This window comes from Accipiter gentilis, chromosome 10 (genome assembly GCF_929443795.1).
Source record: "Accipiter gentilis chromosome 10, bAccGen1.1, whole genome shotgun sequence".
Classification (NCBI taxonomy): Eukaryota; Metazoa; Chordata; class Aves; order Accipitriformes; family Accipitridae; genus Astur; species Astur gentilis.
The window spans coordinates 26195425-26205986 of record NC_064889.1 but is presented as its reverse complement, the minus strand read 5'-3'; the positions used below and the strand labels follow the sequence as shown (position 1 = coordinate 26205986).

The 10562-nt window shown below is 65.9% G+C and overlaps 2 protein-coding genes across 5 annotated transcripts; both read left to right on the top strand.

Moving 5' to 3' along the window:
• The first annotated feature begins 5 nt into the window (after positions 1-5).
• Positions 6-3081, top strand: LOC126043759 (protein shisa-like-1). The gene is made up of 3 exons (XM_049812591.1): positions 6-1651; positions 2417-2630; positions 2847-3081. Exons 1-3 carry the CDS (start codon positions 1495-1497, stop codon positions 3079-3081), a joined length of 606 nt encoding a protein of 201 aa, XP_049668548.1. The 5' UTR covers positions 6-1494.
• Positions 3082-3190: 109 nt separating this feature from the next.
• On the top strand, positions 3191-10551 carry UNC45A (unc-45 myosin chaperone A). 4 transcript variants are annotated; one of them, XM_049813470.1, is made up of 20 exons: positions 3191-3356; positions 3584-3742; positions 4383-4419; positions 4525-4700; positions 4809-4901; positions 5174-5341; positions 5618-5786; positions 6051-6221; positions 6352-6523; positions 6754-7054; positions 7237-7331; positions 7411-7552; positions 7746-7886; positions 8088-8215; positions 8424-8490; positions 8677-8790; positions 9153-9268; positions 9380-9497; positions 9587-9742; positions 9990-10551. In XM_049813470.1, exons 1-20 carry the CDS (start codon positions 3345-3347, stop codon positions 10248-10250), a joined length of 2796 nt encoding a protein of 931 aa, XP_049669427.1. In that variant the 5' UTR covers positions 3191-3344; the 3' UTR covers positions 10251-10551. The 4 variants fall into 4 exon arrangements, with proteins under 4 accessions (XP_049669427.1, XP_049669428.1, XP_049669430.1 ...); XM_049813471.1 differs by lacking the exon at positions 3584-3742; XM_049813473.1 differs by lacking the exon at positions 3584-3742 and having other exon boundaries at positions 4506-4700.
• Positions 10552-10562: the final 11 nt, after the last annotated feature.

Below are 10562 nucleotides of genomic sequence, written 5' to 3'. Positions count from 1 at the left end.
GCCAGTCTGGGTGTGCTGGGCAGGCTGCTGGGGCTGTGCCATGCTCTGCCCCATAGGGTCCCTGCCCCAACCGGTGCTCCAGGGACTGAGCCAGGCATGGGGCCCCAGGACACCTGTGAGAGGCCGGTGGCACAGCCAGGCCCAGCCGTGCTTGGGGGCAGGCAGCACCTGGTGCTGGCAGGAGCAAGGAGCACTGGGTGCAGACTGAAGCTAGGCAGCTCCCTGTGTAGGCAGCAACATCCAAGTTAAGCATGGGAATGGTGTCTCCCAAATTCAGTGCCTTTAGCCTCCTTCTGGTGTGAGCCTGACAGCCTGGTCTCCACTGGGGCTGCCGGTGGCTGAGGGGCAGGTGCTGACAGTCACTGGGGTCCTCCTGGCACCCCAGGAAGGGGGCCTGGCCTAGCAGGGAGGGGATGGGGGTACATTGTCTGTTGCAGCACCTGCATGTGCACTCCTGAGCTGTTGGGCAAGCGCCTGGCACAGCAGTCTCCTGGGGCTGGGGCGTGCTGGCTGCTCTCGGGGCTGAAGTGCTGGCAGCTGCTGGGGGAGCCAGACCCTCCTCCTGTGCACAGGGCTGTGGGGCGCTGCCCTGGGGCACTGCTGGCCGTGCGGGCTGGCCAGAGCTGAGTCAGAGGTTGCTCTGGCATCTGAGGAGCCTGGGCAACCTGTCTGCTGTATGCCCCAGGGGCTGGAGGAAGCCATGTCCCCAAGAGCATCCTCCCGGTTGCTGTGGGGACCGCAAGGGCTGCCGAGCTTTCCTGTCTCCCCCGGGGCTAATTACTGTGAAGGAGTGCCAGCAGTGAAGGCCATGGCCACCTGTGGGGAGGGCTGGGTGAGGAGATAGTGCGAGCTGAGCTCTGTCTTTGTTTCCTGCACAGCCTCCAGCACAGCCCACATCCCACAGGCTCAGCCATGGCCCCAAGAACAGGCAGAGTGCATAGAGCCAGCATGGACTGGCCCCGGCAGCTCGGCCCCTCGCGCTGCCCCAGGGACGGCCAGGCATGGGGCAGCGCAGCAGGGCAGGACCCCAGGCCTGGTGCAAGCTGGGGATGTGAACGTCCTGTGGGGCTGTGCCGGTGAGTAGGGGACCATGGCCCTGCACTGGCACTGTGTGCCACCGGTGGCTCTGGTGGAGGCCAGCTAATGGCATGGCTGGCAGGGGGCCAGGCTACTGGCACAGGGCCCACTGCCCTCTGGGGCTGGGCTGCCGAGGGGCTGCGGCACAGCCTGCCTGCCCATAGCCCCGGGGCCCGGTGCTCACCCCAGCCTGGCCTGTGGCCCTTGCCCGCGACACCGCGATCCCCAGATGGGCTGAGGTGCCCAACCAGGGCCCATGGACTGGCAGCTGATGCCCCACTGCGGGGTGGGGAAGGCGCCTCCCGTCCTGCACTTGGCCCCCGAGAAGCTCATTAGCGATGCTCCCCGCCTCCCGCCCTGGTCCCTGCGGAGCGGGCAGCGAGTGCAGGAGGCTCTAATGGCTCCAAGCAGCTCTTGATGGGCCGTGATGGAGGCGGGAGCAGGAGGGGCTGTGGTTTCTGCCTCTGCCGGAGCCAGAGCTGCCACTGCCCAGGGTCGGCCGGGAAGATGCTGGGTGGGCTCCTACTCTGGCTGCTCCTCGCCACGGCTCTGTGCCCTGGCCTCCTCGGGACAGGTATAGCCCCGTTCTTGCTCCTCCTGCTCCCTGAATGTGTCCTCTGTGTCCCTGCTGGGGCCCCATCCCTTGTGGACTGCTCCCCAATGGCCCTTGAAGGAGGCTGGGGTGGTCTGTGCTGGGAGGTGGTGGTCTGTGCTGGGGATGGGGACCCAGGTGTGGTGGTGCCCAGGCTGGTCTCACTGCAGCATGTCTGTGGGGTGAGAAGTGCTGTCCCTGTGGGGTGGTGGGGAACAGGGAGGGCATTCAGCAGGGGGAAATCGGGGCTGGCCTGGGGGCTTTCCCCTCCCCTCTGCCACCATCATGCCCCTTGCCCATGTTTGCCCTTGCCAGGGCGATGGGGTGCGCCGGAGGTCACGGCACACAGGGGTCCAGGGCCGCCAGCAGGCAGTTATGGGTGGGTGGGTCTGTGCTCAGCTGATGCTGCCCGTTGGCCTGGAGCCCAGCCACGACCGGAGCCCACTCTGAGGCCCCAGCCGAGGGCTCCTGTGCCTTGGCAGTGAGGCCCCGGGGGGCTGTGGTGCTTCCAGCCCCGCCCGGCCCATCGCTGCTGGGGCTGGGGAAGGCTCCACTCTGCAGCGTCCCTGCAAGGGCCACCTCACTGGAGCTGGCAGCCCATCCCAGCAGCACTGTGCCAGCTGCCAGCACACTGACTTGCCTCGATGCAAGGGCGAAGCCCAGCCAGCACCCCTCTCATGGGCTCTGCGGCACCCCACAGTGGGGGCTGAGCCCTGGCGCTTGCCAAGCGCCTGCTCCTTTCCCCAGTGTCGGTGCAGAATCTGCACCTCTGTGAGGGCTACGTGAGCCCCGATGGTCGCTACCACCCTGGCTTCTACTGCCCGCGGCTGACTGACCCGGCCGGCCACCGCTACTGCTGCCGTGCCAGCCCACGCGCCCTCAAGTCCTGCTGCTCTCAGCTGGCCCTGGAGACCATCACCGGGGTGAACCTCTCCAGCCTGGCCAGTCCAGGCCTTCTCCGGTGAGTGGGTGGCAGCCTGGCTGTGGGGCTCGGGGCCATGGTGCCTGGGAGGTGCTCAGGGGCAGCAGGGGCTCCTGGAGCATGGTCCCGGGGCTGGTGTGGTGTCACCCCAGGGCCCAAAACTGGCCCTGACTGGGCCTTCCCTGGCGCAGGGGTGCCAGTGGGGGGCTGTGGCCACTCCCTCCTGAGCTGCCCCCCCCCCCCCCCCCCCCGCAGGAACCCGCTGGCCCTGCCCTTTGTGGGGCTCTACGGGCTCCTCATCCTCCTCCTCATGGCTGTTGACCTCTTCCACTTCTACCGGACCCGCCGCTGCCGCCTCGGCCGCCTCCTGCCCCGCGCCTGCCGCCCGCCTTGCAGACCCCCGGGGAAGCGCCAGCCCCGCTCCCGGCTGCCCTGCGGCCCCCGCGTCCCCAGAGGGCTCTCGCTGCCGCCCCCCGGCCGGGCCTTCTGAGGGGGGGCCGCGGGCAGGGCGGGGCGGGGGGTGGGGGGCGGGGGGGGCTGGGCCGGGTCGGGTCTCTCTGCCTGGGGGTGCAGCGGGACACGGGGGGGGGGGGCGGGCACACACGCACACGAGATCGCACGTGGCCGGTGCTGGCACCGCCGGGCCGTGGGGTGGCGCTGGAGGCTCCCGCCCCCCTCACGTGACGCGGGCGGTGGCGTCCAGGTTCCCCGGGCGATCGCCGGTGACGTCGCGGGCGCGGCGAGAGAGGCGCGATGGAGGAGGTGGTGAGTGAGCGCCGGGCGGGCCGGGGCCGGGGCGGGCAGGGCAGGGCGGCTGCGGCCGGGGCTGGGCCTGGCGTGATGGGGGGCCGGTGCTCAGCGGCGGCCGGGGGCAGCGGGGCCCCTGTCCCAGGGGCCCATCCCCGGGGCGGCCGCTTGGGGGTGTCGGGTCAGGGCCGTGCCCAGGTCCCACCCCCCCCGGCACGCGTGTCCCAGCCGGTGCCCGTCGGCAGGTGACGGCGGGGCAGCTGCGGGAGCGGGGCAACGCGCTCTTCCAGGCGGGGGACCACGCCGCGGCCCTCGCCGCCTACACGCAGGCACTGAGCCTCTGCGACGGCGAACCGGAGCGAGCCGTGCTGCACCGCAACCGGGCCGCCTGCTACCTGAAGCTGGTGAGAACGGGGCGGGTGACTCACCGCGGGGTTCCTGCGGGAACCTGCCCGGCTGCCCCGGCCTGCTGGGGCTGTGCTGCTGGCGGCTGCCCCGGCCCATCTGCCTTCGCCGGCTGCGCTGGGAGGCCCTGTCGGTCCCCGGGCAGGGTGCAGTCGGTCCCGTGTTTCCTCCGTGTGCCTTTTCTTCTGTCCCTGCCCACTGCCTCACCTCTTGGGTGGACTGTCGGGGCCAGGGCAGGGCACTGCCATCCCTGCCTGGGCTGTGTGTATGCACTGGGGCTGTTCCCCAGGCAGTCACAGCGTCTCTGATCTCCTGCTGTGGAACTGTTTCTGAGGCCGGGGGGAACACAAGGAACTTCAGGGGCTCAAGTAGACCGGGAGCACTTGAAAAGTATTGGGGACCCTAGGGCTCCTCAGGGACCCCATGAGGGTTGCATTTTGGGAAGCACAAGAAGTCCTCTGGGCTGGCTCGCTGTCCTCAGTGATGCTGTTCCCATCCTCAAACGGCACAATCCTTTTCCCTGCTCTCCTTTCTAAAGTGGCAGGTGCTGCCTCTGCCTGCAGCAGGCTGGGCTGAGCAAGGCCTGCATGGGCAGCACATGAGGTGTTTCCCTCTCACTGCCTCTCTCTCTCTCTGCAGGAGGACTACGCCAAGGCAGAGGCTGATGCATCTAAAGGTAATGTCAGTGGTGGCTGGCAGGGGACCGGCCTCTGTGCACTGCCCATCCAGGCAGACCAGAGCAGTCAAGGGGCTTTGCAATAGATCCCCTGCTCGTCTGCAGCCATTGAAGCTGATGGCCGGGACATGAAGGCACTGTTCCGCCGGAGCCAGGCGCTGCAGAAGCTGGGCCGCCTGGATCAGGCTGTCAGCGATCTGCAGCGGTGCGTGAGCCTGGAGCCCAAGAACAAGGCCTTCCAGGAGGCCCTGCGCGCCCTGGGGAGCAGCATGCATGAGAAGGTGAGCGGGGAGGCAGTGTGGGGTCTGGGGGCTGCTGTGGCCCCCCTGTGCATGTGGTGGACTAAGGAAAGTGGTAAGGGCTGAGCCACTCTTTTTGCTCTCTCTCAGATGAAGACCATGTCCTGCACGGACTCAAAGGTGGCGCAGATGTTCCAGATCTTGCTGGATCCTGAAGAAAAGGATGCAGACAAGAAGCAAAAGGTCTGAACTTGGGAGAGGAGGGCAACGTGGCTTGGTTGGAAGGCAAGGAGGGGAGGAACGGTATTCCTAGGTCAGCACTGCTGGCTTGAATGGTGCTGCCCAGTGGAGGCTGGGCCTCCTGCCAGCAGAACATGCTTCCCGGAGATTGGGGGCGGAAGGCAGGTGCCTGCAGCCATGCTGGCTGCCCAGCCGGCTCCTGCTGGGGGGTTCCCTGTGCACGGTGGGCTGTGTTCTGGCAGGCAGGTGACCCAGACGAGACTTTCCTTTCCCAGGCTGCGCAGAACCTGATTGTGCTGGCACGAGAGGAGGCTGGAGCAGAGAAAATCTTCCAAAGTGATGGTGTGCGGCTGCTGACGCAGCTGCTCGACACGGTCAAGGCTGACCTGATGCTGGCGGCCCTGCGCACCCTGGTGGGGCTCTGCTCTGGGCACCGCTCCCGGGTAGGTCCTGCCGTAGCCCAGCTCTCATGTGTGATGGGGCCTGGCCCAGGGGAAATCAATGCTGGGGAGGCTGCGAAGCGTGTCAGGCAGGGGAGTGTTGCTGGCTTCTGCCTGGGGCTGGCTGCAGCCCTGCTGAGCAGAGGAGTTCTGAGCTGTCACCTGCCAGGCCTGAGTTTGTGAGAGCCTTGTTGTGACAGGGAACCATCCCGATAAGGTGCTGGGAAGCACCAAGGCTTTCCCAAAGTCTCTAGCAGACAGTTGTGCTTGTACCTGCAGACCATGGCCATCCTGGCAGAGCTGGGGGCCCCTCGTCTCTCAGCGGTGCTGGGTGTGGAGCACGAGCAGGTTTCCCTGGCTGCCTGCAACCTTCTGCATGTGATGTTCGATTCCCTGAAGGAAGGGCTGCAGAAGGACTTCCGTGGCAAGGAGGATGCCGTGGTGCTGGGTGAGTGCCTGCCGCCCTGGCTGGCTGGCGTGGGGTGGGGAGAGCACTCTGGGGAGGCGCTGAGCTGCAGTGGGTTCGCCTCCTGCTGCCCGCCTTTGTCACTGCTCCCTGCCACGGAGCCAGGGCTCTGGTCTAGGGCTAATAGGAGATTGAGCTGGGAGGCAGGAGCCCCTTGTCATGGTAGCAGCTCCTGCCAGCCTTACCATGGCAAGGTTGAGGCCTGTGCGCAGGGTGCTGACTCCTGGGCGCTGTCTCTTCTGGAAGATTCTTCCAAGGACCTGAAACTGTTGATCAAGCACCTCCTGGAGCTGCTAGTGCTGGAAGGGGCTTCTGCGCATGGCCGTGACAACGCCCTCAACCTGCTCATCAAGGTGGTGCCCAGGAAGTCACCGAAGGAGACGAACAACAGCATGAGCCTCTGGGTGATCGACCAGGGTGAGCAGAACAACCTGCAGCGTCCTGTTAGGGCATCGGTCCTCTCTGTCTCAGGGCGCTGTGTGCCTCGGTTCCACCTGTGCACCCTGTTTTGCTTTTAACTGGGTGTTTGATCTCCATGTCCTCCTAGGCCTGAAAAAGATCCTGGAGGTGGGAAGTACAGTGTGTGGCACCCCGGGCAGCCTGCCTGTGACAGAGAACAGCCGGATGAGTGCCTCGGTTCTGCTGAGCAAGCTTTATGATGACCTGAAATGCGATGCCGAGAGGGAAAACTTCCATCACTTGTGCGAGGACTATGTGAGGTGACCCAAGGCGTCCATGGGGGTAGAGCAGGGGTTCAGTCTCGTACGGCCAGCAGCCTTCTGGGGAAGTAGCAGCCCCCCTATCCCCAGATCTTTTCATTCTTAGTGATAAAAGCAGATTGCAGAGCCACCAGAGACCTGCTATGGTGGGCTTCAGTGGAGGGGGCCGTGTGTGGCTGAAGGCTGTGGGTGGGCTCAGCCTTATCCTTCCTGGTGGTCTTCCCCTACAGGAGCTGGTTTGAGGGGCACGAGCTGGCTGGGAAGCTGCGGGCCATCCAGACGGTGTCGTGCCTGCTGCAGGGCCCCTCAGACGCTGGGAACAGGGTGCTGGAGCTGGAGGGGATTATGGACAGCGTGCTGTCCCTCTGTGCCTCTGTCTGCGAGGCCCACCAGCTGGTAGCAGTGGAGGCGCTGATCCACGCTGCTGACAAAGCTAAGCGCGCCTCCTTCATCACTGCCAATGGTGTCAGCCTGCTCAAGGAGATCTACAAGCACAGCGAGAGAGACAGCATCCGCATCCGGGCGCTGGTGGTGAGCACGCCGGGAGCATGGTGGGATGGGAGGAGCAGCAGCTGTGCTGAGCCCTTGGGTGGTGCTGGGCAGGCTGTGGCTGCAGGGCCTACAGCGCTGTCCCCTCCCTGATGGGGGTCTCTCAGAGGCACCTTGGGGTGACCGTGGCCATTCCTGCTCTGACACCCTGCTCCTGACTGCAGGGACTCTGTAAACTGGGGTCCGCCGGAGGCACCGACTTCAGCATGAAGCAGTTTGCTGAGGGCTCCACAATGAAACTGGCCAAGCAGTGCCGCAAGTGAGTGCTGCCAGCTGTGGGGCACAGGGGAGCCAGGCAGGGTGCCCCACAGCCTGGGCTCACAGGGCCCCTCTCCCAGGTGGCTCTGCAATGAGACGATCGATGCGGGCACACGGCGCTGGGCAGTGGAGGGCCTGGCCTACCTCACCTTTGATGCGGATGTCAAGGAGGAGTTTGTGGAGGACAAGGCAGCGATGCAGGCCATGTTCCACCTGGCCAAGGTGTGTGCTGAGCGCCGTGGCAGCCGCCCTGGGTGGTGGGCACCATGGCACTAGGGAAATGTGCCGGAGGGGGTTGTGGGGCTCACACTGTGGGGCTGGGGAGTGTGCAAGGGGCCCAGTGGTGCTGGGTGGGCTTGAGCTCTGGCCTGTTCTCTCCATCGTGGGTGTGATGGGTGCCCCGTTATCGCTGCAGTCAGAGGACAGGAGCGTCCTTTACGCCGTTGCCTCTACGTTAGTGAACTGCACCAACAGCTATGACCATGAGGAGCCAGACCCCCAGATGCTGGAGCTGGCCAAGTACGCCAAGCAGCACATTCCAGAGCAGCACCCCAAGGTAAGCAGGGCACGGCTGTTCTCAGGAGCTGCTAGGACCCCTGGCCCCAGAGGAAGGCGTGGGGGTGGGCAGAGCTTCTGGTCCCGAGTGGGGACAGGGAGTCCTTGGGGCCTTCGGGGTGAGGTCAGAGACCTCGCAGTGGATGGCAGCAGGTGGCAGGCTGGTGGCACTGAGGCGAACAATGACCTGCCTCTGGGACAGGACAAGCCGGACTTTGTGAAGCGCCGGGTGCGGAAGCTGCTGACGGCTGGTGTGGTGTCAGCTCTGGCCTGCATGGTGAAGAGCGAGAACCCGGCACTCACCAACTCCTGCCGGGAGCTGATCTCCAGGTATGGGCGTGCTGGGTGTGTGGCAGGGAGGGAGCTGGGTTCTGAGGCTGCTGGTGCATTTACATGCCTGTGGTGAATGCAAGCTCCCAAGAGCAGAAGGGGGGTGTCTAGGAGTCTGGCATAGCCTGCACCCACTGCGGGTGTCTGGGTGCTGCTGGGACCCACTGCGGTATGTCCCTGACTCCAGCTGCTCCTGCTTTGTCCCTAGGGTGTTCTTGGCACTGGTGGAGGAGGCGGAGGACCGGGGCGGTGTGGTTGCGCAGGGAGGAGGCAAGGTGAGGGTGCAGGCCCTGCTGTGCTGCTGGCCTGTGCCACGTAGTGGGCTCTGGGGAGGGCTGGGGCTCTGCAGGGGTGGCTCTTGTTTGGCAAGGATCACACTGGCTCCCTCATACAGGAGACTTGGAGAAGCTGGGGCTGCTGTGACCTGGCTGCAGGACTGGCTGCTGTATCTCTGCATGCAGGCTCTTATCCCACTGTCCCTGGAGGGCACCGAGGTGGGGCAGACCAAGGCAGCTCAGGCCCTGGCAAAGATCACCATCACCTCCAACCCAGAGATGGCGTTCCCCGGAGAGCGGGTGAGTGTCACTGCTGTGGGCTGGGGGTCTGCCAAGCAGGGCTCCTGCAGTCAGCGCTGCACCGGGGCTTGCATGGGAGCAGCAGCAGGGACGTGGCTGCAGCTGGGGCTGAAGGCCACAGGGCTGGTGGGCCAAGGTGGGATCTGCGCTGCAGAACTGCCAGCATGGTTTTCCCCTTCCCTGGGGTGTGGGAGGTGGCAAGACCCCTGGTGTTCCCTACAAAGGCCCAATGGCTGAGGCCTGACCATGGGAGCAGTTCTGCCTTTAGTCTGGGCTCAGGGCTCCCTGTGCCCCCTTCTTCACAGTGTGCAGAGTCCCTGCCCCTTGCTCGGGGTTTGAGCCCTGCACTGCCGTCTCCACAGATCTATGAGGTGGTCCGACCCCTGGTAAGCCTTCTGCACCTTCAGCGCACAGGCCTGGAGAACTTTGAGGGGCTGATGGCGTTAACCAACCTGGCTGGGATCAGCGAGAGGCTGCGGTAGGGGCGGTGGGGCCAGCAAGGAGCTGGACCGGGTGGGGGGATAGAGGGTGCTCTGGCCTGGAGGTGTGCTGCCCTGGGCAGGGAGTGCTCATGCGCACCACGCCGCAGGCAGAAGATCCTGAAGGAGAAGGCTGTGCCCATGATCGAGGGTTACATGTTTGAGGAGCACGAGCTGATCCGGCTGGCTGCGACAGAGTGCATGTGCAACATGGCCATGAGCAAGGAGGTGAGGGCTGAGCCAGGGTGGGCTGGGTGTCTGCGCTGGCCTCGCAGCCCCCCAGAGCCCCCCACCCTCCTCCTCCTCTTCCTCTGCAGGTGCAGGAGCTGTTTCTGGCAGAGGACAGTGACCGGCTAAAGCTGATGGTCCTGTACAGTGGGGAGGAGGATGAGAAGCTGCGGCGGGCAGCCTCAGGGACCCTGGCCATGCTGACCGCCCTGCACCCCGCCATCTGCAAGCGGATCCCTCAGGTGGTGAGTGCCTGGCAGTGGGGTGGGGGCATCTGGCACCCCCTGGGACAGCACCCAGTGTCCCATATTCCCTCCCACTCCTGTCCTGGATCTGTATCCTAGTGCTGGCCCTGGGAGCTGGGGGAACCTATCCTGACCTGAGGCTGATTCTGAGCCAGGAGTGGGGGTGTTGGGGGCCAGCAGGGCTGCAGGGAGCTGGCCCCCCCTCTTGCAGGGGGCAGTGCTGAGCATGGCCCTGCTCCCCCTGCAGACGGTGCACTGGCTGGAGATCCTGCAGGCCCTGCTGCTGAGCCCCAGCACCGAGCTGCAGCACCGTGGGGCCGTGGTGGTGATGAACATGATGGCGGCCGAGCGGGAGGTGGCGGAGCAGCTCATGGCCAGCGAGATGCTGGAGATCCTCTCAGTGCTCGCCAAGGACAAGGACAAGCCGCGCGTGGCCCAGGCGGCCAAGGAGAGCCTGGCGCAGGCGGTGGCTTATGGCCTCATCAAGCCCAACCCCGGCCAGGAGTGAGGGCCTGGGTGGGGGGCTGCCTGCACACGCTGCTCCGGGCTCGTGCTCGCACACTGCTCTGGTGGGGGGGCTGCCCAGGGGGGGTCCCAGCTGCCCGCTGGTGCTGGCACACTGCTGCCCGGGGGCCGCGGCTGCGCCCGCCCGGTGCCCCCGGGGCGAGGACGGGGCTCGCCGCCGCCTCTGCCACCGTCTGCCTTAACCGGGGGGGCCGGGGCCCTGCACGGCGGCGGGCCCGCCCGGTGACACCGCACTAAAGCTGCTCTTGGACCACGGCCCGGTGTCCGTCCCTCCCTCCCCCCCCACCCCCGCCGC